This window comes from Staurois parvus, unplaced genomic scaffold, assembly GCF_062004578.1.
Source record: "Staurois parvus isolate SC_StPar_1 unplaced genomic scaffold, SC_StPar_1.0 ptg000108l, whole genome shotgun sequence".
In the NCBI taxonomy this organism is placed as follows: Eukaryota; Metazoa; Chordata; class Amphibia; order Anura; family Ranidae; genus Staurois; species Staurois parvus.
This window is the reverse complement of record NW_028317904.1, coordinates 4,724,113-4,749,531: the sequence shown is the minus strand read 5'-3', so window position 1 is coordinate 4,749,531 and position 25,419 is coordinate 4,724,113. Positions and strand designations below refer to the sequence as shown.

Genomic DNA, 25,419 nt, shown 5'->3' with positions numbered 1-25,419 from the left:
AGAAAAAGTGTGTGGTATGTCCACCATTAGAATATACCACCCTGCATCTACCCACTTCTAATGGTGGGCACACATTAGGTTGCACGGTGCCACATGCACCAATTCCAAAATTGTGCAAATGTCTAAATAGTGGCACGCTTGAATAAAAATTGTCCACATATAAGTGGTACCCAAAATAGAAAAAGGATGACACCAAGTCCCAAACTATCTTGCCACTACTCCCCATGTAGTCTGGGCATCCGGGGGGGCTCCACGTGACTGTCTTTTCCCTCATAATTCCAAAACTTATATGTATAGCCTGTTGCCCTCTCACAGGTCTTATACATCTTGACCCCATATCTGGCATGCTTGCTGGAGAAAAATAGTTTGAATGCAAGGCGTCCAGAAAAATTAATGAGGGACTCATCAACTTAGATTTTTTGCTGGGGAGTATAGACATCTGCAAATTTTAGGTTAAGGTGATTTGTGAGGGGCTGAATTTTGTGGAGCCGGTCAAATTCAGGGTTACCCCGAGGATGACAGAGTGTATTGTCTTTTTATCTTTTTAAGTAAGTGGGAGGAGAAGGTGATTTTTAATAATAAGTGGCCCGATCTTACCCTGTGAAAGAGGTATATAGACGATATTTTGGTTATCTGGGAAGGTTCGATGGAGACATTAGAAGTTTTCTTAGATGTCATTAAGAACAATGAACATGATTTAGGTTTCTCGATTAATATGGATAGGTTGACAGTTAATTTTCTGGATTTAAGTATATTTATAGAAAATGGAATTTTACTGACAAAGACTTACTTTAAAGAGACTGATAGAAATGGGTATATTTCCACCAGCAGCTGTCATCTCCCTTCTTGGATCAATGGTATCCCTAAGGGACAGTTTATCAGAATCTTGAGAAACTGTTCCAGACTGGTGGAATTCATAGAGCAAACAGAAATTATTAAGCATAGGTTCGTTGAAAAGGGATATGATCCCGATGTTTTGGAACGAACAAGGTTTGAAGTCAGTAAAAATTATATAGGAGATAAGAAAATTAGAAGAGTAACAAAAAGAAAAGACAAATTGAATAAAGCACAATATGCCTTCATTTCGGGTTTCAACTGCCAATATAGAGAAATAGAATCAGTTTTTTTACAAATATTGGCCCATACTAAAGAAGGATCCGGTATTGGGCCCTAGCCTACCAGTAAAACCTCCCTTCATTTATAGAAAGAATACGAACTTGAGGAATATTTTAGTTAAAAGTATTATTTCTCCCCCAAAACGCAGCAAAACACACATGTTTGATTTTAAAGGATTTTATCCCTGTAAGAAATGTACTACTTGTAAGGCCACTAATATGACAAAGAGATCTGTATTAGAGTTCACATCCAATAATACAGGGGCTAATTTTAAAATTAAGAAATTTATTACATGTTCGACCAAGTATGTGACGTATGTATTGGAGTGTTCTTGCAAACTTCAGTATGTAGGAAGAACATCCAGGTCCCTACAGGTCAGATTAGGGGAACATATAACTAATATAAAGAAGGGGAAAAAGGACCACTGTCTTTCGAGGCATTTTAGGGATCACCATAATTGTGACCCGAGTAAGCTGAAGTTTTGTGGAATAGATAGGATGGATGCACATTGGAGGGGCGGTGACAGATTAAAAGCCCTTTCCCAGAATGAGACCTTCTGGATTTTTGAATTTAAGACCTTGAGACCCTATGGGTTAAATGTGGATTTGGATCTGAATGCTTTTATTTCCAATTTTTAATAAGCCTTTGCGGATTTGTATATGGATTTTATATGTTCTTGAGAGGATATACGCTATTAGTCATAATTTTATTAATTATTATTAATTATTATAGGGTTATATTTGGGAATATTTTAGGATTTTAGTATTATTAATCAGGTTTTAGAAGAGGAATTATAGTCTTTATATTATATATGATTTATTGTAATGTAATATATGATTATTAGATCATGGAATTGCACACTGTCCTGCTCTATATATATGTAGTATGCTCATCTAGGTAAACCATTTTATTGGGAGTTTACATTTTGCCCTCTAGGGGAGCTAGTAGTTTGTTTTTTATCATATTGTATATGTTTTTAATTTTGAATAATTTTTGTTATAAGAATATTGTCTTATCAATTCTTGATGTAATATATATGTTTTAATGACGTTTTATAGATAGTGCGCTTAGTATGAGATGTAATCGCCGCTGGTATTGGGTTATAATAGCGATGTGCTGTATGGGCGGTGATACCTTTAGCAAAATGGTGGGATTGATTTCATTGCCAATTTCAGAGAGCAATATAAGGAAGACCTTCTTACTAGACGTCCTTACCCTTTATGAATAAGTCAGGTGATGAAACATGTCAAAGGGAAGTGACGTCAAGACGTATTGAGCAACCGGATGTTGCCGGTCGGCCATCTTGGATCCTGGAAATTCCATTCAGAGACACAGGAGGAGTGTTCATGAGGATCTATGGAGGGTCTGTTCGTAATTTTATACAATATGATGTGACATTTATGCAATAAAATTTATGTGGTATTGAAGAACTTCCTATTGCTGTTTGTGGTGGCATTATCCGGAGTCATTGAGAACATGACCGGATGAGTTTTTACATGAACTCTATCAGTATAATCTGTTCAGCTTTGGAGGGAATCTATATGGTAATGGAGGAGGAATTTCCCACTTGCTAAGTTTGAAAAGCCATTTTTGGATTGGGACTTACATGCTTGTGATATCCATGTTCTGGTAAGGGTGTTTTATCCTTACACTTAGAAGTGGACACGTGTTTACATGGTTTGCACACTGCATGAGAGTGTTTATAGCGGTTTGCACAGCTCACATTATACTCACCTGCATGAGTCACCACGTGTGGTTTAGTGTGATTCACATGCGTTTTGCAGTGATGTTGATATTACCTTATGCGTTTTTATGGTATTACACTATGTGAGTTCTCTCTTTTTTTGAGGTTCGATCTCCATAATCACTGGATCTACATTCGGCTGGAAGCCTTTTTGCGGACTGTCTTTTTGGAGGATTTTTGTTTATTCTGTTTATTTTATTTGATTTTATTTTTTATTGTGGACAATATATTTTTTGGACAGTAGTATTTATTTATTTATTAGTGTTATTTAGTATATTTGCACTTTATATATATATATTTGAGTATAGACATCTGCAAAATGTTGGTTAAGGGGATTTACGAGGGGCCGAGGAGGTCACCCGAGGACAAAAGAGTGTATTGTCATTGAAATGCATGAAGCACATTATACTCTAATATCTATTCCTGGCCATGGCAGCAGAGAACACGGGCATATGATGAATTGGGTCTGTGGATCAATACAACCGCAATTCATTTTTAAATTTGGAAACTGTAATGGTTTTCCATGCGAATGGTCTGGCAAGGTTTGAATTTGGGTTGGCAGCGATAAATTGTTGTGGATATAAATTGCTTTGATCCACAATCAATGCATATAGATCTTCCGTGAAAAACAGCTACAAAAAAATCAAGGGGAGTAGTTAAATTTGCTGTTTCCACCTGAGGCTATCTGGGAGGGGTGTGAAAACCACAGGAGTGCAAATCACCTATATATACATGATTTTGCGTACCATGCGTGCCCAGCATTAGAAGTGGGAAGCAGTAAAAGAAGCGGTTTGCATTACAGCACTGCATTGCATTAACTGATAATTGCAACGCTGCACCCAGATGAAATTTACATCCTTTTTTTCCCACAAATTGAGCTTTCTTTCGGTGGTATTTGATTGCCTGTGCGGTTTTTATTTTTTGCACTATAAAAAAAAAAGTCCGACAATTTTGAGAAAAAAACAATATTGTGGACTTTTTGCTATTAAACATGTTCAGCAAAAAAATTTCAAAATCAAATTTCGGCATAAATTTAGGCCAAAATGTATTGTGACATGTCTTTGCTAAAAAAAATCCCAATACATGTAAATTAATTGGTTTATGTGAAAGTTATAGCGTTTACAAATGGCGGTATAGATACTGGATTTTTTTTTTTCATACTAATAATGGCAGCAATCAGCGACTTATGGCAGTGATCAGCAACTTATAGCGGGACTGCGAAACTGTGGGGGGCATTCTGACACTGGAGGGAACTGACTTAGCATCACTGACATCCCCAGTGACACCAATACAGTCATCAGTGCTAAAAAAAAACTAATTACCCTACCACATAATGTGTAGTTTTGTAGAGCCAGTCTTGTGATTTATAAATATTCTACTCTGCATAGCCAGAGAGGGGATATACAGTTCCTAAAAAGTAGTCCTACTTTCCAGTTCACTTATAGGGTTCTTTTACAAAGGCGTTGAATTCCAAAACAGTCTTTAACATGCATTAATGTATAACAAATTAGTGTTTTGGACCTGTGGTACAAGCCTTCAAGTCATGTCAGGTGTTACTCCTCAACTGCCTTGTGAAATGTTTTTTCATTTTATACAAGGCTAAAATGTGAAATGATCACTTTTAACTTTTTGCTCCATACCCTAACCATGCTATAAACACCACAGGTGCATTTACAGCAGTGTGTTTATGGCACGCTTGTGGTACATTTCAAGTGAATGGAGGCGGTTGGAAAGTGTCAACATCTGTCGAATTCTACAAGCAGCATTACTTTTACCTTGCCGTGACATGAGGCAAAGCTAATGCTGAAGTGTGTATATTTCCGTACGATCCATATTTTAACAGTTTTGAGTCATGTTGATAGGCAGTTGGGAACAGTAGCAGTAAGAACACAACCCAACTGCCTATTTTCAATGCCTGTGTAAAAGAGCCCATACAGCTTTTATTCTCCAGCCTTCTAGACCAGGGGTGTCAAACTCAATTTCCTTGCAGGCAGCATCAGCATTATGGTTGCCCTCAAAAGACCAGTAGTATCTGTAAGACTAGATGAGCTCTCCACATCAAATCACTTTCCAAAGCTTGCCATCTTAACCTCCACAACATCTCCAAAATACACCCCTTCCTAACCAATGACACCACAAGGCTCCTAATTCACTCACAGATTATCTCTTGATTCGACTACTGCAACTCCCTCCTCATTGGCTTACCTTACACAGGCTATCCCCCCTTCAGTGCAGTATGAATGCTGCTGCCACCAGGCTCATCCACCTTACAAACCATTTAGCATTTGCCACCCCTCTCTGCCAATCCCTGCATTGGCTGCCACTTGCCCAACAAATTAAATTCAAAATACTAACAACAACTTACAAAGCCATCCACAACTCTGCTCCCAGCTACATCACTAACCTAGTCTCAAAATATCAACCAAATCGCTCTCTTCCTTTCTCCTCCCAAGACCTATTGCTTCTTTGTCACCTCCTCCCATGCACCTCCAGGACTTCTCCCAATCATGTCTTATCCTATGGAATTCCCTACCCCAGTCTGTATGACTATCTCCTACTCTGTCCACTTTTAGGCGATCCCTGAAAACATTTCTCTTCAGAGAAGCCTATCCTGCCTCCAACTAACAACTGTACTTTTATTTTCTCCATCAGGTCATCACCCAGTTCTTACCTTTTGTATCACTTAACCCTCTCCTTTTAGATTGCAATTTCTAGCAAGCAGCGCCTTCTGACTCTTCCTGTATTGAATTGTATTGCAACTGTACTGTTTGCCCTCATGATGTAAAGAGCTGTGCAAACTGTTGGCGCTATATAAATCCTGTATAATAATATAATAATAATGTGCAGAGCACCCCCCCCTTTACATCAGATGTTAAGAGCCCCCCACCATCAGAAGTCAAGAGTTCCCCACCCTCCCTTACATCACAGTGCAACCCCCTTACCTTGTGCTGCTGCCAGGAAGAAGCTGAAAACTAGAAAGTGCAGGGTCTGGAAGAGGACCAGAGGAGGTCTGGAGTCAGCTGCCAAAGTTTGTGGAATGCTGAGACCGGGGAAGGCAGAGACGAGGGTGTGCTGTGGCTGAGACACAGGATCTGTAGGAGGAACTTGGTCCTCCTCTATGCTGCTGACTACTAAGACAAGCTGGGGGCGGAGACAAGGGGGGTTCCACAGCTGCAGGAGTGGTGCGAGGGCCACATGAAATGGCCTGGTGGGCCAGGTTCAGCCCACAGACCTTGTGTTTGACTAATGCGTTCTAGACAGTGACTCACTCTAGACAGCCATCAATTCACCAGAAACAGGATTGCTAGAAACTGTAGAGAAAATTGTCACCTGTTTCCAAATACAGCACCCCAGATATTGTATAAGTTATGTCTAGTTATGTCTAGCTCATCCAACCAACAATGGGTCACAATTATTATTTCTATATCTATACTGTTTAACTCTCTTAAACAGGTGTTGCCAGTTAAAGGCAACCCCCGGGCTTAATCATGGAGGAGGGGATCTGCTGGTAGCAGGAGAATAATAATAAATACCATCAGCTGACTCAATATTAGTGCGATAAAACCACTCAGAAAATTTAAAGGGACAGGTGAATTAAAAGTGCATCATGTAGCATATGAGTCCAAGCCCCTGAAAAGCATCCACAGTCAGAAACGTCATGTGTGGTATAGAAAAAATGAAAATCAATTGCCAATTAACAGGCATGCATACACAGGCATAGAATGTAAACAGGGACTGAAATCAGTGAGGGAAGAAAATGAAAATAAAAGTATTGCATGTTGAATGCAAAAAAAAATGGATAAAAAAAAAAAAAAACGAACTGTCACAAGCGACCCTACAAAAGCCTAATTCCCTAGTACAAAATATTATTAACTTTATTGTTATTCACTATAAAAATATGTAATATGAAAAAAAGCTAAAAGGCATGTCTTAAAAGACAGGAGAAAAAGGCTTTCAATCAACCAGCACTAAATCAATCAGAAGGTAACATAAAGGGGCATTGGAATGAAGGAAAGAAAAGGGGGGAGGGAGAAGGAAAGGAAGTAGGGAGAGAATACATGGCCAGAACTAAGGGGGTGCTGGGGTGGGCTGTGCCCCCCAGATTTCTGTTATGCCCCCCTGGTTGACAGCTGATGGCCGAGTATCATCCCCCATTCCCACTCTCAGGGCCAGCCCGGGACGTGAGTGCACAACCTAGTGCAGTGATCTGTGTTCAGGAGAGATGATGTGGTGTGCCCTCTCCCTCCTGTCAGTGGAGCACTCCTACACACAGCACATCACACAGGATCGGTGGCTCGGACTGCACACAGTTGAATTCCCTACACCCTGCACACATTTCCTTCTACCGGTGTAGTGGCAAGATGTGTCTCCCATGTAGATATGTCCCCCCTGAAGCAACTGCTCATGTCCCGGTTTCAGACATAAGAAGCCGATCACCAACTGTAGCACAGAGCTGCCACAGTTAACCCCTTTTAGGTTGCTCCGCTGATTATTGGGGAGCATAATGGATCGGAGAGAGGACAGTTACATGGAGGGGGTGACATGGGGAGTGCAGTCACATGTGGTGAGGACAGTGACATGGGGGGGGGGGTGACATGGGGAGGACAGTGATATGTGGGGGGGTCAGTGACATGGGGGGGCCGTTGTAGCTGCAAGATGTGTCCCCCATGTAGATATGTCCCACCTGAAGCAAATTGGCATGGAAGGGGTTACTTCACCAAAGGTACATGGTCGGATACAGTAGTTCTATTATCGATTGTGCCTGAAACCGGGACATGCGCAGTTGCTTCAGGGGGGACATATCTACATGGGAGCCACATCTTGCCTCTACACCGGTACTTGGAGGAGGCAGGATGCAGGTAAACTGTGTGCAGTCCAGACTAGCGATCCTGTTTGTGGGAGGGGGGGGGGGGCTGTGTGAAAATAATTTGTTTGAGATTAGAGGTGGAGGGATTAGCAACTATTTGCACTGGGGAGGGATATTTGCTAGGAGAGGGTATTGGAGGGGAATATGTGCAAGGAGGAGGGATATGTGCAAGGAGGTGGGATTGGGGGATGGGGGTGATATGTGCAAGGAGGAGGGATTGGGGGGGATTAGGGTGGATATGTGCAAGGAGGAAGGATTGGGGGGGACATGTTCAAGGAGGAAGGACTAGGGGGGATGTGCAAGGAGGAAGGATTGGGGGGATACGTGTAAAGAGGAAGGATTGGGGGGATAGGTGCAAGGAGGAGGAATTAGGGAGAATATGTGCAAGGAGGAAGGATATGTGCAATGAGGAGGGATTAGGGCACAAATGTGCAAGGATGGGGGGTTGGGGGGGATTTGTGCAAAGAGGAGGGATTAGGGCAAATATGTGCAAAGAGGAAGGATTGGGGAGATATGTGCAAGGAGGAGGAATTAGGGGAGATATGTGCAAGGAGGAGGCATTGGGGGGGACATGTGCAAGGAGGAGGCATTGGGGGGGGGACATGTGCAAGGAGGAAGGATTGGGGGAGAAATGTGCAAGGAGGAAGGATTGGGGGACATGTGCACAGAGGAAGGATTGGAGGGCTACATGCAAGGAGGAGGAATTAGGGGGGATACGTGCAAGGAGGAGGAATTAGGGGGGATACGTGCAAGGAGGAGGGATTAGGGGAGATATGTGCAAGGACTGACCCTTGTCCTCTGCTCTGATACCCCTTGCACACTGTCCTATCTACCTTACATCCTCTGCCACCCCCCGAGATTTTTTACTGCACCCCTACATCAGACCGTCTAGATCCGGCCCTGGAAGAATAGGGGAGCAGGGGTGAGAGGAGAATGAAAAAGAGGAGAAAAGAAGGTAGGGAAAGGGGGGGGGGGTGTAGGGATGGGAAAGTGGAAAAAAGGAAGGGAGAAAACTCTTTGGAGTGGGAGTACTCATAATAATGGTTGATGCCCCATTCATGATTCAAGCCTTTAGGAATCTGGGTATCAAATATAAAGATAAAAAAACCCCTCCTTTTTACATAGGAGTGAAAACCTGTCTCCACCACAGGTTGGATGCTTAATGCTTTCAATAATTTGTACTCTGAGGCACTGCTATGTTAGAATTGTGAACTTCTCTGAAAGGTTTTTGATTAAATTTAAATTAAATTTGTGTCTTTATCTGTAATGATGATGAACATGCTGGATGTTACAGACAATGCATGTTATTATATAAATAACAAACTTACTTTGGCAGTTAACTAATTGCCTAATAGAATAATCATTCGTACAAGATACAATGGTGTGTAGTTCACCTAGATATCTACAACTGACACATCTGGTAGCCCCACATTTTACCATGCCAGTGGTGTGTAGCCATGTTTTCGTAGTTCTTTTAAAACTAAGCAAACTAGGTGAAATCATGTTGCCAATGGTGCAGGCTTTCCTGAGGACAAAATTAATCCCTGTTTTCAATATCTCCCTACATCCAGGATCACCATAGAGAATGGGAAGGTATGTGGAAATGCATTTTATATGTTGGAATTGTGAAATATAGCGAGTAGAAAGAAAGCGGAAGGGGAATAATTATTATTATGACTCTGACTTCCCTTTTTACACTGTTTGTTACGTGGATGTTTTCTTAGGAGGTTGATTTTTGAGATCCCTTATGTATGGATACGTCCTCTTTTCATCTCCAACACGTTCTAGAAACCTACATTCCATTTGAGCTGCCTCTCTATCAAAATTGGCCAAAATAGAGTAGTTGTGTCTTGCCTTAATAAACTGACCCTTGGGATATCTTTAATGACATGCAAAGGATGGCATCTTAACTCATCTAAAAGTAAATTTCTGAAGGCAGGCTTCCTGTAAGTGCATACGCTAACTTCATGACTAGGGGGGGATCCAGTCAGGGTTACATATAGATAATTGATCTCATATTTTAGTTCCTCCCCTGTTAAATGCAAATTGAGGGAGTTATCATTAAGATGTTTTAAAAATTCCACCAATGTCAGATCATTATTTGCAACAAATATGTGGTCCTTGATTTAAAGGAAAAAGGCAATAACAGCCTCCCTATGTGGATTTTGTGCGCTGTAAATGTATTCTTCCTCACACGAACCCATATATAAATTGGCATAAGTGGGTGAAAAACTCACTCCCATAGGCAATTTATGATGTAAAAAGAATAGAACTCCTTCCAAAACAAACCATTTTAAAAAACAACTAGTTCTGGTACAATAGTTTTTATTGCGTAATAATAACACAGTACAAACTGAGTACAGTATTTTCTGGCGTATAAGACTACTTTTTATACTTAAAAATATACCCCAAAAATTGGGGGTCGTCTTATACGCGGGGTATAAAATGTGAACCTTGAGTTTGTTTGGGTCAAGCTGGCTGTGTGGTAATACTGTACATACAGTATACCGTGCTGACCCAAGCTGGCTCAAAACAAATGTCCCTATGACAGATTAATCTGTCAGCCCGCTGGATGTGCGGTATATACAGTATACTGCGCTGAGCCAAGCGGTTTCAAAACATACCGGTACATCCCCACTGTAATCAGCCTGCTGGATGCGTGTATGTACAGTAGCTGAAGATACATACATTATACACTGGGCCAATCATGGTGAGTGATGTATTCTACTAATGAATACAAAGCCTGCTTGGATTGGCTGAGTCAGAGAGGTGGGCTGATGATGTCACAACCTCAGCCAATCCGAGCAGGCTTTGTATTCATTAGTAGAATACATCGCTCACCGTGATTGGCCCAGTGTATACTGTATGTAGCCGCAGCTACCGTACATACACGCATCCAGCGGGCTGATTACAGTAGGGACGTACCGGTACGTTTTGAAACAGCTTGGCTCAGTATACTGTATATACCACAGTGATATATACTCAGTATACTGTATATACCACACATCCAGCAGGCTGACAGATTAATCTGTCATAGGGACATTTGTTTTGAGCCAGCTTGGCTCAGCGCGGTATACTGTATGTACATTACTGCACATCCAGCGGCTGTATATATACTGTATGTAGCCGAAGCTACCATATTACCGCACATCCAGCGGTAACCATCTGGTTTGGAATTTGATCCATATGATGACTGTCTTACAAATGTATCACAAGATGTCATTCATGAACTTATGATGTCAGAGGATGAACATGAGGATTTTGAAGGATTTTAAGTACCGGTAAGTCATAACCATTTCAGTTAAAAAAATCTGATGTTTTTAAATGGTGTTGCCTCGGAAGGGGGGTAGTCTTATATGGCGAGTATAGCCCAAAATCTATGTGTTAACTGGAAAATTAGGGGGTCGTCTTATACATCCAGTCACCTTATACGCCGGAAAATATGGTAGTTAGGTCGCATGCAGGGGACAAGATCAAAAACAAAGAAACAAAGAAAACATGTGGTAGCAAACAAGCACATTTTCAGGGAGATCCCAAATAAAGAGAGGCAATAGCATCCAGCAGCTGGTGCTGGAAGTGGCAACATACGCCTGGTTGTGAGGACCCAGAGCTTGACAAGGTAGTGGGACAGGTATTCCCCAACCTTGGTAGGAGGGAAGGTGAACTAATAGGAAAAGAGAGAGAGAAAAAAAGGGATGGGGGTTGAAGGGAGGAGAAAGGTGGGGAAGGGAAGAAAGAGAAAAAGAGAGGGAGCAAAAGAGAAAACAGGGAAAGGAAGAAAGAAAGAAAAGAGCAAAGTCAGGTAGGAGCAAGAAAACATGCCTGTGAGTCAAATGACATCCCCTAGTGACCTGGGATACCCAGGCTTGTTGAGGGCAGAGTGTGGAGAGCATAAGACCACCATGGGCTCCACACTTTCAGAAATGTGGAATGGGAATTGTTGAGTATACTCGTCATTTTATCATGAACCATGAATGTGGTCAAGATGTTCTACACCTTCTCAAACACAGAGGGATTCTTCCCGGGAGTGGGCAGTGGAGAAGTGCATGCCAGGGATCCTTGTGGAAGGGTGTATGGAACAGGGTCAAAAGAAGGCCGTAGACCCATGACGAGAAGCCCACCAGGCTCCCCACAAATAGAGTGGAGTAAATAGAAGAAATAGTGCCTCAGGCACCTAGAGAATGTAGGCAGGTGTGTTCAAAGGAAGGTGCGTTGCAGGTCTCAAACATGGAAGCCCAAGAAGGAAAGGAGGAGGGCCCCAAAAAGTGGCAAACCTGAGGGAATCTGTGGGCAGGCCACCAGGCAAAAGCCTGGGTTTGGTCCAGCCCAGGCTGAAAGAGAAGGTTGTTCAGGAGGGGGAGAAGAAGGAGAAAGGGAGACATCATGTTGGCGTAGCAGACTGAGCCCCAGAAGTGCAGGCTGTGGGCCATAAGAGGGATAAGGGGGGAAGGGCATGAGGTAAGGGGAGCCAAAGAAGGGCTAAGACCAGAACAGGGGAACAATTAGCGCAGAAAAAAAGCAGGGACTCTTAATTGGGAGGTTCCGAAAGAAGTTCAAGAGGTTAGGGAGCACAGTCATCTTGCTCATGTTGATGCGCCCTATACATGACAATGAGGGAAAGTATAAGGAGGTCATGAGGAAACTGATTGAGTTGAGAAGGGGATAATACTTGGGCGCAAAAAGGGAATAATAGGAAGGGATCAGGAGGTTGCCTAGGTAGTACAAGGATGAGGTTGCCCAGTGGTATGGGAAGGATGACTGAAGATGAGAGAACATAGAATCTGGAAGGAAATGTTCAGGGCTATTGTTTTATGGGGGTTGATTTGGAGGCTGGGGATGGCATGCAGGTTAGGGAGCATGGTAATAGGGTTAGAGAGGGTCAGGAGGGCATCATATGCAAATAGATTTCCTTTGTAGGACACACCAGCATAGGAAATCCCTGTGATATTGGGATCAGGGTGGAGGGCTGCCGCCAGGGGTTTCAGGGCCAGGATGAAAAGGGGCCAAGGGAGAGAGGGCAACTTTGTTAGGTGTCAGGTACCGACTGGCAATAACTCTAGAGGTCCACAGGCCGGGATTCCCCAGGGTGCGGAGTCTAAGCCTCAGTCTGCTTGTTCACCAGAGCCCCTGATGGTGGGGATGGACTTGGAGCAGGCTGAGACCCGGTCGCGGCCCCTGAGTACACCCAGCTGCAGTAGAGGTACCATGGACACATGAACATCAAGGCTTTTGGAGATACTTTTGTAACCCTTTCCAGCTTCATGCAAGTCAACAATTCTTGATCGTAGGTCTTCTGAGAGCTCTTTTCTGCGAGACATGGTTCACATCAGACAGTGCTTCTTGAAACCAGTAAACCCAAAACAGGTGTGTGTTTTTTTAAGGGCAGGACAGCAGTCAGCAACACATCCAATATCATCACACTGATTGGAGTCAAGGTTGGCTCACTCCTGGCTCCAATTAGCTCTGGGAGAAGTCATTAAGCTAGGGCCTCACATACTTTTTCCTCCCTGCACTGTGAATGTTTACATGTTATGTGCAATTAAACCATGGCAACATCTAATGTTTGTGTAGTATTATGTTCAGCAGACTGTGTTCTTCTATTGTTGTGACTTAGATGACGTTCAGAGCACATTTTATGCCCAATTCATGCAAAACTCCATGTAATCCCAAGGGGTTCACATACTTCTTCTTGCAACTGTAAATGCCAGTGGTACGTTGCAGATAAGAGCCTGCTGTGAAGAGGCGGAGCAGATCTGGGCAGTAGCGAATGGATCTGTGCAGGATGGATGGACGGATGACACCATGGAGAGATAGCGAAGTCAGGCAGGCCAGGTCAGTAACAGTGGAGGCGAAACGGTACAGAGCAGTAGGCAGAGAGTAATCGGGTTACAGGCCAGGTTCAGCAGCAGGAGGTCAGGTATCAGGAACAGGCAGAAGAGAAGTCAAGACGAGCCATGGGTCAGGGCAGGAGACAGTCAACAGCAATCAGGGTCAGGCTAGGTTGGCAACAAGGCAATCTCAGGAACAGAACGAACAGGAACAAGACCTTATGGCAATTTGAGCATTGCAAGGGGTCGGTTTAAATATTGCGCCCTGCGCTGTCATTGGTGCCAGGCGCACGTCCGTGTGCGTGAGTGCGCATGCGCGACCGTGATTGTTGCCGCGGTCGCCTATGTCCTAGCACTCGCATGCTGGTGCGCATTTATATTCTGCGCCTGCGCAGACCCCTGCACCGCGGCGGATCTTGAGATCCCTGACATTAGATTTCCCGTAAAATGGAGAAAGGGTCTGAGAAGAAGCCTGCATACCAGACAGAGGCCTCAGAGGAGGAATATAGAGCTGAAAGCGAAGTTAAAAATGAATCCCCAAAATCACCAAAGCCCCAGAAGTGTAACACATTTCTGAGGTATTCCCAAGAGAAGGTGTCAAACGCCAAAGGAAGGATTTTACGCTGGTTCATCAGGGAAATAAGTTGTACTTCTTTGCGGATATTTTTCCCCTGCCTGATGACCAGGGACGAAACCAACCTGGTCCCTTTGAATCAGCTGATACAAATGTTTGTTGATGCAGGTACACCGAATTTTGTCCAGAAGTTCCATGTTCTCACTTAGTAGGGAGATCGGATGGAATGCCTGGGGGTCATGGGCTTTGGATTCAGATGTCGGGAGATGTGTGCCTGTAGTGCAGCAGGGGAGGGCTCCTCTCCCCCACACAGGGCGTTAAAGTAAGCTGTTAGATGGAGAGCCAGCAGTTGGGAGATCTTGCGGTAGTACAGGCTACAGAAGATGTTGGAGCTTGGAGCTTTCAAGGGATGGATGGATTTGATAGATAGCGTCACTTCCAGTTCCACTATGTTTGCATTCAGCGCTTCTCAGTTTGCCGTAGACAAAATGGTAAGGTGAAGGTCTTGAAAAAAGGCATCGGCTAGATCAGTAGAGAAGGAGGCAGGTTTGCTATACAGAGAAGATAAGAAAGCGGCAAAGGACTCTACAATTTTCTTGTGGTCTGAGGAGAGATCACCCCCAGTGGTTCTAAGCTGGTTTTTGCATTTGGCCTGAGGAGTGCAGTTTCTGGGCCAGCATTGCCCCCAACTTGTTTGCACAGGAGTAAAATTTATGCCTGGCCCAATGTAGGGCCTTCTCAGCTTGGTCAGAGGCCAGAAGATCTAAATCTGTGGCAATAGTGTCATGGGCACTCGGGGTCTTGGCCGCATCAGCCACTGTAAATTGGGTGGTGAAGTCTCAAAGTCTCTGTTCCTGTTCACATTTAGGGGCTGAGGTCATTTGAATAAGGTTGCCCTGTAAGGTCTCCTTGTGGGCCTCCCAATGGGAGATCGCTGAGGAAACTGAACCCATGGTTTCTGTGAAGAAAGTTTTGATGCGAGTGTGTACATCCAGGCAAGAGGCCTGTGCTGTGAGAAAGGACTTGTTGAGCCTCCATTGAGGAAGGGGTCGGGGGGAGCAAGAGAGTGAGACAAAAAAGATAATAGGGTCATGATCTGACCAGGGGGAGGTGCGAATGGAGATTCGTTCGACTCAGGAAAGGAAGCAGAATGTGACAAAGATGTGATCAATTCTACAGAAGCTGTTGTGAGGGTTGGAATAGTAGGTGAAGTCCCGATCACGAGGATGATGTTCACATCAGACATTCACTAAACCATGGGAGAGCAAGAGCATACACATCTGTCTCTCGACCATTTGGTCAAGTGAGGGGGTGATGCTTGGGGCGTACCGACTGTCAGCTGAGTCTACAGGCACACTGAGTTCCCCATGAGGAGGGTCTCAGAGCTGTGATGGAAAATAACCTGTAAAAGATGAGAAAAAAAATTTGTGTTGGAAGCGGTTGGGGGTGTAGTACTGTATGTGACTAAGGTAACTTCATGCCCATTGAGGGTACCCTGGAGGAGCAAATATCTACCCATGGAGTTTGCAATTTTCTTGACACAGACAAACACTAAGTAGCAGCAGAACATGATAAGGACACCACTATGTTTCTTTGGAGCAGAGGCTAGTTAGAAGATAGGATAGTGAGGGGAGAGGTATTTGGGGGGCCAAGAAGGAGGAAAAGCTGGTCTTTTATTGGCAAACAAGGTCAATACAGCTAGACTTGAGAGAGTGAAAAACTTTAGAAGGCTTAACTGGGGAGTTGAACCTGTGGATGTTGTGAGAGTATATCGTTATGGGAGCAGAAGCCATAGTGCAGAGATGGAGGTTAGCAGCACTGCCAGCTCTCAACATGGGGGCCTCGTTGCCCTACGGTAAGAGATGGCCATGTCAGAATGAGGATGGCTCACAGGGACTGAAGTATTAAAAAGAGAAGAAATAGAGATAAAGAAAAGAGAAGAGAAAAGGTGGAAAGGGGAGATGGGAGGGGAAAAAACACAATTAACTGCCACTACAAGAGTGGACAACATCTTAAATGAGGACACTAGAAGTGGGGGGAGCTCTGCCACTGGACACATGGCTGCTCAAGGCACATAGGGCCAACTGGGAAGTAGGAGGGTCACACGAAGGGTGGGGGGGGAGAAAAGAAAAAAGGGGGGGTTGGGGGGATACAAGAGTAGATGTTCCAGGTTCCCCACCTTCTTCCAGCAAACTAGGGAGAGAAGGAATATATGGATAAATACTCAATAAGATGTAAGGATAAAGAGCATTATCAAAAAACATTTGCAGTAGGAGAGGGGAACAAACCCCCAAGGTATTAAGTATGGTTAGCATAAGGCAATGACTCCATGGAATTGCAAATAGCCTGGACACCCTTCAAGTGAGTGAGTGGGTTGGAGGGTTTAAGTTAGCACATCCACTGGAGTGTCCTGGCCCCACAGCACCAGTTGGGGGGGTCCCCCAGAAGAGGTGATGAGAGACAATAATGGAGGGGCCAGCAAGAACAATAAACAGCAGTTGGCAAATTAAATCTAACACTGTAAACAAGTAAGGTAATGGGGTTGGGGCAAGGCAAGGCCCACAGATATAAGCCCGCAGAGGCTCTGTTTGAAACCCCAAACTGATGCCACCGGGCTGGTCGGGCCAACACCCGCCGTAGCCAGGCTAAAGGCCCCAGGGGTAGTGGGGCACACCAGCTCTAGTGCCCGGGTACATGACCCACCAAACAATTCAGCAATGATTATAAAAAGTAACATAAAAGAGGGTGCAGCGCTAGTAAAATTTCAGAAAAATAACAAATGAATAAAATCATACATATATATGAATGAATAAATATAATGTGACACTGTGCAATTATATATATGCCACTAGGATATGGGCTGATATTGTGAGAGAAATGCACTATATCAAACGGAAGTAAGTCCAAGGTAAAAATGTGAGCGAGATCTCAGATGACCTTCTTCTGACGTCCAATGACACAAATTGTGGATGAGGTGAGAAAAATAGGATATAGACTGCGCACCCACCAGATACGCAACCTTTATGCGCATTTGTGTAATATGACAAGGACATCAGATGTCTTCACATAGGTTTGGTCAGATCTGGTAACGCATCCTTCACTGCCTCATGGTTTGCACTCAGCGTTCATGACCACTCTGTGGATGTAGCCAGCTCCCTCAGGAGCTCCAAAAAAACAGAGGAGGCCAGTAGTGCAATATGTCAAGAATATTTATTTCCAAGTATAGGCAAGTGAGCAGAACAAAAAAACAAGGTGAGTACTGCCCAGATTCAAAGTTGCCGCCGGGACCCCTCGCGGTGCCGGCGGTATAGCGTCAAACAGCTGTAGCTCGATGCTGACGCGTTTCGAGCAAATGCTCGTAGTCATAGGGTTTTCAGCTATCCTAGCTGAACACGTCAGGGTCAAGCTACAGCTGTTTGACGCTATACTGCCGGCACAGAGAGGGGTCCCGGAGGCAACTTTGAATCTATGGTACTAAAAATGAGGAGGTAGCAATAACCACAGGGTCCTCTGGTGGGGGAAAAGGGAAGGGGGTAAAGGGGCTTCGGGTGGGTAGCAAAGGGAACCAGGGGAAGGGATATAGTCCAGATGCCAGAGTCCTGGGGCCAGTTTACCAGAAAGTGGAAGGCATGGGAAGACTGACTGAGCAAGTTTGGGCATAGTCCTTTGGTACTGTCAATGATGGTTGACTGATGGTGGAAGGCTTCATGTTCAAAGTGGATGCTAGATCCAGACATGTCTAAACATTCTCCATGTGGTTCAGTTGCATTGACCACACAGGGGAGTAGGCGACCTGAGGTCCAGTGGGGGATGGAAGGAATGGGGGGGAAGGGAGGGAAAAGGTTTGGGGGGGTGGGAGAACCAGGCTCAGATGCCAACAGGTGCATTTACAATGTAACAGAAGGTGTCCAAAAACAGTATCCAGGTAATGGGGACAGGGCTTAAAATCAAGCAACAAAAGGCTCAACTAGGCCAAGGAGAGAATATCTAAAACCTGGAGGGGCCATGTACAGCATAGTTCAGAACTTGGAGAAGCAGCTGCAGATGGGGTGCTGGGGAGGAAGCGCTTATAACCCTGTACCTTCTCCCAGGAATGGCTGGACAGCTGCGCTTGAGGTGATCTTGAGCTGATCTTGAGGTGTTGGAGCCCACCAGGCTAGGCTGTACCTCTCCTGAGAATAGCAGATGGAGCGAAGACAGGAGGAACCGCTCCTCATCTAGGGTTGTTACCACATGGCTGCGGCCCCTGCAGGAAAGAGCTTGAAAGAGAAGCTCCAGCAGTATCTGATATGGTGAGCCAAAAGGGCCGAGGTGTAGGGCTTAATCTGTTACTGCTTTATAATGGTGGTTTTAGAGAAAGCAACAAAGATCTAATAGTGGTGGCCTTGGGACTATAGGTCCGGATTCTCCCTGGCCACTCTCAGGAGGGTTTCCTTGGTGCTTTACAAAGTAAATTTGATGATGTCCCAGGGCGGGCCCTCCATTTTTTTTAGTGTCCGATGGATCTGTTCAAACTCCAAACGGTCTATGGGAATCGCTGGCTCCGGGAACAGGGTAGTGGCCGTGGAGGTGAGGTCGGTGATCATTTCTGGAAGGCCTCATGGTTCTAGGACCATGATGGCCACCTCCATTTTGTCCTCCAGGTCATTGCTCCCGGATCTCTTTAGTGATGGCAAGTTTGGTAGTTGTCACTGAGAGATCTGTCTGTAGCATGACTTTAAAGTAGGCCAGGAGGTCTGCATATCAGAGAGTTGGGGCTTGGAGCAGCAATTGTGGCTCTACCTGTCACCTGCTTCAGTAGGATAAATGGATTCCTCCATTGGTGGAAGGGAGAAAGGATCCGGGCTCAAAACCAGCACTTCCAAGACTGCGTTGGGCGGGAGGGCCTCGTCTGGATCGTGGCCCATTTGCTTGGTGCTAGATGCCCGAGTGGGCACAGAATCTTTCCCCGTGAGGTGTGCCAGGGTCATTTGAGAAAGGAGCCAGGTAGTGGGTTGGGCAGGGGACCCTCTGGGCTGCTAGAATGATGCAGATGCGTCCAGGTGGCGAGGAGCGGAGTTAGCACGTGGCCATCTTGAGCCGCTGCTCGAGAGTGCCCCCTCAATTTACATATTCATATGATGTTTAAGTGACCTAGCGCCCAAGGCATGTGGAATACTTGAATACAAGAATTTGACTTCACAGATGGGCCATTCCATACATTCTTCCAAGGAAAACATTATTTTTGGTATCTTGTAAGTGTTAAGGTATTCTTTTTACTAGAGGCTGGAGGAGAGTGTCTAACATATTTCAAACAGCAGTGGCCAGGCTATCTCTTCCTATGAGGCAGTTGCATAACAAGAATTTCTAAAAAAATGTACAAGTCTTTGGCAGATAACATAGTAAATAAATACTGTATGCATTTCAGCAGTGTAGTTAACTGGTTACCTGGTGTTCACCTTTTTGTGAAAACAGTTTGAAATATTGTAACAATCTTACCTTCTTAATCTGATGACGAAGTAAGCAATTAATCCAATGAGGAGAAGGAATAATAAAATGCCTAATATTGATCCAACAATAACTCCTATTAACAAAAACAAAGTTTATGTCAATATAGCTGACCAATATTAGATTTAATGTAATTTATTTTAATGTGACGTGTTTTTATACCTGTACTATCAGTGTAGCATTCAAATGTTCCAGTGGAACTACTTTTATCTTTTCCCAAAGTGACTACTTTAACCGTGTATCCTTTAGCAGGTTGAAGGCCAGATATTACATTGCTTTCATTACAGCTGCAGTTATTCTTGGGCTTATCATTGACCCACACCTGGATTTCAGAAAAATTGCCGCTTGGACACTTAAATTCCACTTTTATCTGGTACCCATCAACTTTTGAGCATTTAGGATGCGGGACTTGATCTGGCACTAAGAAAGAGAAAATATTTACTACCAAGTGAATTTTCAGCTAGCACATACAGTGTTTTGTATTATTATATCAAGTTTACTTTAAAGTCATTTTTCATTTGCCTTTCAAAATTTACATGCTCACTCTACAATATTTTATTAACTGTATCAAATACAGATATTTGTGAATTTCCCTGCAGATGGAGCACTGTATTTACATCAGCCTCATGCAAAACCCAGTTTAAAGTGTTTCTAAACCCACAAAGTAAAATCAGTCTGTATATGCAGTAAAGCATGCTTGTTATACTCATTGTGGAATCTAAGGGGTTAATCCTCTGCATTGTGTAAAAATGCTGTTTGATCCTGACTTCTCTGATCCTCCCCTTCTTCCACAGTACTCCCTCTATGTCCTGATAAGACATAGTGTGCGGAGTCACTCTACACATGCTCAGTTTGGTGTGTATTGCTAGAGAGGTTTTATTTTTTTTCTTGGTATCAGCACAGGGCCAATCAGCACTGTCCAGACAGAGGTCAGGGTTCTGCATCTTCCTAGAGCAGAATGAAAACTGCTCCTACAAGCTTTAACCAGTGCTCTGATGGACACTGATAGAATTCACAAGACTGCTCTAACTGCTGATGAGAAAAGATAATTAACAGTTTATATTTAGAGAAATAATTGCATTTCCATGTTCTGTGTACTATGGGAGATATAGTGAATGCAGGGTTCTGTGTTTAATAACAATTTAAGGTTCTAGAGACAGGGCAATTTAAATTTTTTGCTACTAAGAGATTTAAGTAGATCTAAACCAAATAGCTAAACTCACCCAACAGTTTTAACATGTTAATGTATATTTTAAATGCCTTTTAAAATCTTTATAAATATGCAACTTTTAGTAAAATTATACCTGTTGATCCTGCCATGAAGGTCCTTGTCTAGGACCTATGGAGTGACAACCCTTTAAAGTGACCTGTACCATATTAAAAAAAACCCTGCTGAAAGTTTCTGTAGTTTTACTGACATATACAGTACATTCAAATAATTCTTAACAATGCCACTTTTATAAAGTGGCACTATGCCTGTATTAAATTAAAAAAAAAATACCTCCAGTTTGTAGATAACAAAATGGGAGTTAATTAGGATCAACTCAAACTTAGCATAAAGAGACAGACAGCATGCTGTGACATTTCTGTAACACTCTTGTTTTTTTTATAAATCACTATACAACAAGTCCTATGTCATAAAAAAGCAGAAAAGTCTGACATACCTGTTTCCTCTTTTCTAGTTTTTGGCGTGCTGTATGAGATCCACGTTGAATCCATTTGACTGAAACTTCTCGTTTCTAGAGTAATTTTATTTTTAGCAAAACTTTCCACACTGAAATCATATATACATCCAGGTTCCAAACTACCTACAAGAATACTCATATTTTCTGTAGTCTGGTTGTACACAGTAGCTTTATTTAGCAGAATTATGACACGATAACCATTCACATTACTGTTGTTAAAAGATGGGAGATCCCATTGTAAGCTTGCAGTGGTGCTGGATGTATTGACTGTAAAGTTCTCTGTAGAAACTGGGTCTAAAAGGAAAAAAAACAAAACAACTTTATAAATGAACTGTTTTTAGGGCCAGTTCACACCGTGCTCACATCTGAATTGCACAGGAACGCACTATGCGATTCTGTGCAATTCACGTGGTTCATTTTTAATAGGCTAAAATTTCACTGTACAGCACCAAAAGTAGTGCATGAACTACTATTTAAAACATGCTTCAACTGGATCACCTGGTACAAAAGTAGCACTGCTTTTGAAACTTGCATTTGGGGAGTTAATTTTTTATTTACATTCACTGTAGATCAAAAATGTAGTGCATTTTGCGTGTGGTTTGAATTGGCCCTAAGATCACACATTGCGCCGGTCAGTTTTCCAAAAAACAGGATATGTTCACATGGGTATTAAAAGGGAGAGACTAGAAGGCCTGCTTAATCCATGACCTAAAAAAATATTCAGCCAGTGAAGTCTGGGACTTTAAAGTGTTTATGCCAAATGTACAACATATACTATGATAGATGGGCAACTGATGTGAGGAGGTCAGCAATTATCCACAGTTCTATATTTCTCTTAAAGGGTCTGTCCATCCAGTAAAATGTTTTAGTTATGAATAAGTTCTTGCTCAGTGGGTCGCTTGTAGACATCTCCTACCTTAGTGATTGTAATGGATTTTTTTTTTCAAATAACAAACATGTTATACTTACCTGCTCTGTACAATGGTTTTGCACAGAGCAGCCTCAATTCTCCTCCTCTTGGGTCCCCACCAGCGTTTCTGGCTCCTCCCTCCTTCCCAGTGCCCCCATAGCAAGACACTTGCTATGGGGGAATTCTTTCAGGCTCACTCCCGAGTTGCTCTCTGTGTGTCCATTGACACACAGGCCCCTTGAAGTATGAAGGTGCTCATTGGATTTTGAGCCGTGTGTGGCTAGGCTGCCAAAAAGTCTCCCACATGTGGTATCCCCATACTCAGGAGAAGTAGCAGAATGTGTTTTAGTGTGTAATCCCATGTGTATCCATGGCATGTGTGAGAAATATCTCATTAAAATGACAATATTTTTTGCATTTTCCAAAAACCTGCGGCAAAAAAACTCTTCCATGGACTTAACATGCCTCTCTACTTTCCAAAAAGGGGTCATTTGTAGTGGCGTGTAAACTGCCCTGGCATTTTAGGACCTTTAAAAATATTACATGTATGGCCAGCATTAAGTGTTTCTGCCACACTCCTAATGCTGGGCATACATAATGTTTTTTTTTTTCATTCAGCCTGTAAGCTGAGCAAAAAAAGAACCTAACAGATTCCTCCATTCACATCAATTGATGTGGACGAAGAAATCTCTGTCAGAAAAAGTATATGCCCAACATTAGAAGCTTCCACCACACATCTATACATACTTCTAATGTTGGGTATACAAGTTATGGTCCTTTTTTGTTCAGCCTGTGATTGCTACATATTCATTTTCGGTTTCAATATTTTGTGTGGATTTGTTATTCATATAACAAAACTATTCAATATTTTCAAATACAACGGAATATATACAATGCAAAATTTGGCACCTCAAATTTTTCAAACCTAATTGCTTTAGACTGTGGAAATGAACTGTAAAAATGACAAATTCATTTTAAATCCCAAATTTACTTGAATCTGAATAATTGAACAAGCTCCAAAGCTGAATTTATTTCCCCATGGGCCTGAACTACTATTGAATCATGTAACATAATTTAAAAGAAACAAATGCATTCTTTGCATTCTTTAATTTTGTTATAAATTTATTTCATGTTCATTGACATTTGTTACTATGTCCATTCAGAAATTTGTATACATCCAAATCTCCGACCCCAATTCTTTCTTTTTTGTAATGTCCATGTTAAGGGTTAGGCCTAAAAAAAATGTAAATTTGGAAATTGTGATAGGTTTCCACTCGAATGGTCTGGCAAGGTATGAATTTGGGTTAGGGGTGATGTACTGTAGGGCATAAACATTACTTTGGTCTGCAATCAAATTATATAGGTCTTTGGTGTAAAAAAGCTCATAAATAGTCAAGGGATGTTGTTAAGTTGCCTGTTTCCACTTGAACCCCAGTTAGGGCTGTGAATAGGGTGATAACAGGTGCTGCTGAATCTGGGGCCAGCCTGCTTTCAACAGATTCATATTCTGAGCCTGATTCTGACAGTGTGGTCTCCCCTTTGCTCTCATCTGTCATGCTCAGAATTCTGTATGCCTCCTCATTAGTATACATTTTTGTGAACATTTTGAGCACTGACTTTACCGATACCTAATGGTGACTATAGGAAAAATAGCTCCTGGCTAGCAATCAGAGATTCCTTACTCACTAGAAATAAAATTAACCGCTAGTGCTAGCAGAGATCAGGCCTGATCTTGCTACCACTTCTGTTTTGTGGACAATGTATTAGAGATGGCAATGATCAGAAAAATTATAGTGACACTGCACTTGTTGGGGGGAAGGGGGCGGCTAAATGCAAGTGCTGGCAGCGATCGGGGCTGATCCTAACATTACATTTTTGGGGACACTAGCATAGTTCTGACTGTGACCGGGATACTAATGCATACAGACACTATTCTAGTAATGGGAGTGATCAGCGACTTAAAGTGTGACTGTGATAGTGGGGCGAACAATCACGGACTAACGCTAACTTACACTGGCTGAGAGGGACACTAACTGACTCTAACTGATACTATCTGATGTTGCTAGTGACACTAATACTGTGATCAGTGATAATACTGTACACTTGTACATTGTACTACTGACAATGGCTGGGTGACATGGGTGATCAAGAGAGAAATGAAGGGGTTAACTGTGTGCCAAACAAGTGTATGTGTGCTGATTTTACTCACAGATCTGTCTTTTTCTTCTCCCTGATCTCAGCTCTGAACAGTATGTGAGAACAGGGAGAAAGAGAAAGCCAGATCTGTGTGCTTTGTTACAAAACACACAGATCTCTGTGCTGTGGTTGGCCCACAGCCATCAGCAGGTTCACAGAAAAAATCATTGGCTCTGAGCCTGCTGACAAACATGTGATGTGTCCACAACACGACTAGAAAAGCCACAACCAACAGTAAAACTGCTGCTGCTGGTCAGCAAGTGGTTAAGGTGAAAATTCCCAACTGTTATGTGGCCTTTCCCCTCGACTTAAATTGCTATGAGGGAAGAGAAGTAATAATAGGCTGCTTCAATAATGCAGTTCAGGAACAAAAATAATGGTGGAAGTAGCCCATAGTAACAAATCACATTTTACATCAAAGTCTTTTCAAATAGAGCTGGTTTGGTTGTAAGATTAAGATTTAAGTTTAAGATTATCATGCATTCCAGTGAATTAACTGTGATAAGCCCTTTAGACAATTCTCACAATGTACACTTTTATACATTTTACAGAAGACATCAATAGTAATATATGAATTTTATCACTATGGTCTAATTCATATTATACTGCTCTGCAGTAACATGCTGTGTTGTGCACTGTATTTATGCAGGCCATACATTTTTAATGGACTCCAACACAGCAAAACTGGTACTCAAAGTTTTTCACTGCAGCATGCTGCAACCTATGTCTTGAGTTGTGGTCACCTGTGGTGTGCTGTAGCACAGATACATTTTGCACATGCAAAGGAGTGCCTTTCAAAATGAACGGCAACACACACATTGGAATTGGTTTACTAATCGCAAATAGACTGTGCACTTTGAAAGTGCCGTTGCACTCTACAAGAACATTTGCTCCAGAGCTTAGTAAATAAATTGAAGCTTCACTTTCCAAAGAATACCCAACCACATCCAAGGAAAATAAAAATGTTTACACATAATTGGAGGATGGAAGTCAGCAGAGCCTCCCCTCATTT

The 25,419-nt window shown here is 42.9% G+C and overlaps 1 protein-coding gene across 1 annotated transcript in view; it reads right to left on the bottom strand.

The window, feature by feature from the left end:
* The window catches only part of LOC149467497 (receptor-type tyrosine-protein phosphatase H-like), a 581,796-nt gene that overhangs the window by 310,305 nt on the left and 246,072 nt on the right, over positions 1–25,419 (bottom strand). The window contains exons 11-13 of the mRNA XM_089671609.1: positions 21,281–21,595; positions 19,779–20,036; positions 19,608–19,692 (exon numbers count right to left, since the gene is read on the bottom strand). Coding sequence (XP_089527735.1) covers positions 19,608–19,692; positions 19,779–20,036; positions 21,281–21,595 — 658 coding nt within the window. The remainder of the gene's footprint in view (positions 1–19,607; positions 19,693–19,778; positions 20,037–21,280; positions 21,596–25,419) is intronic.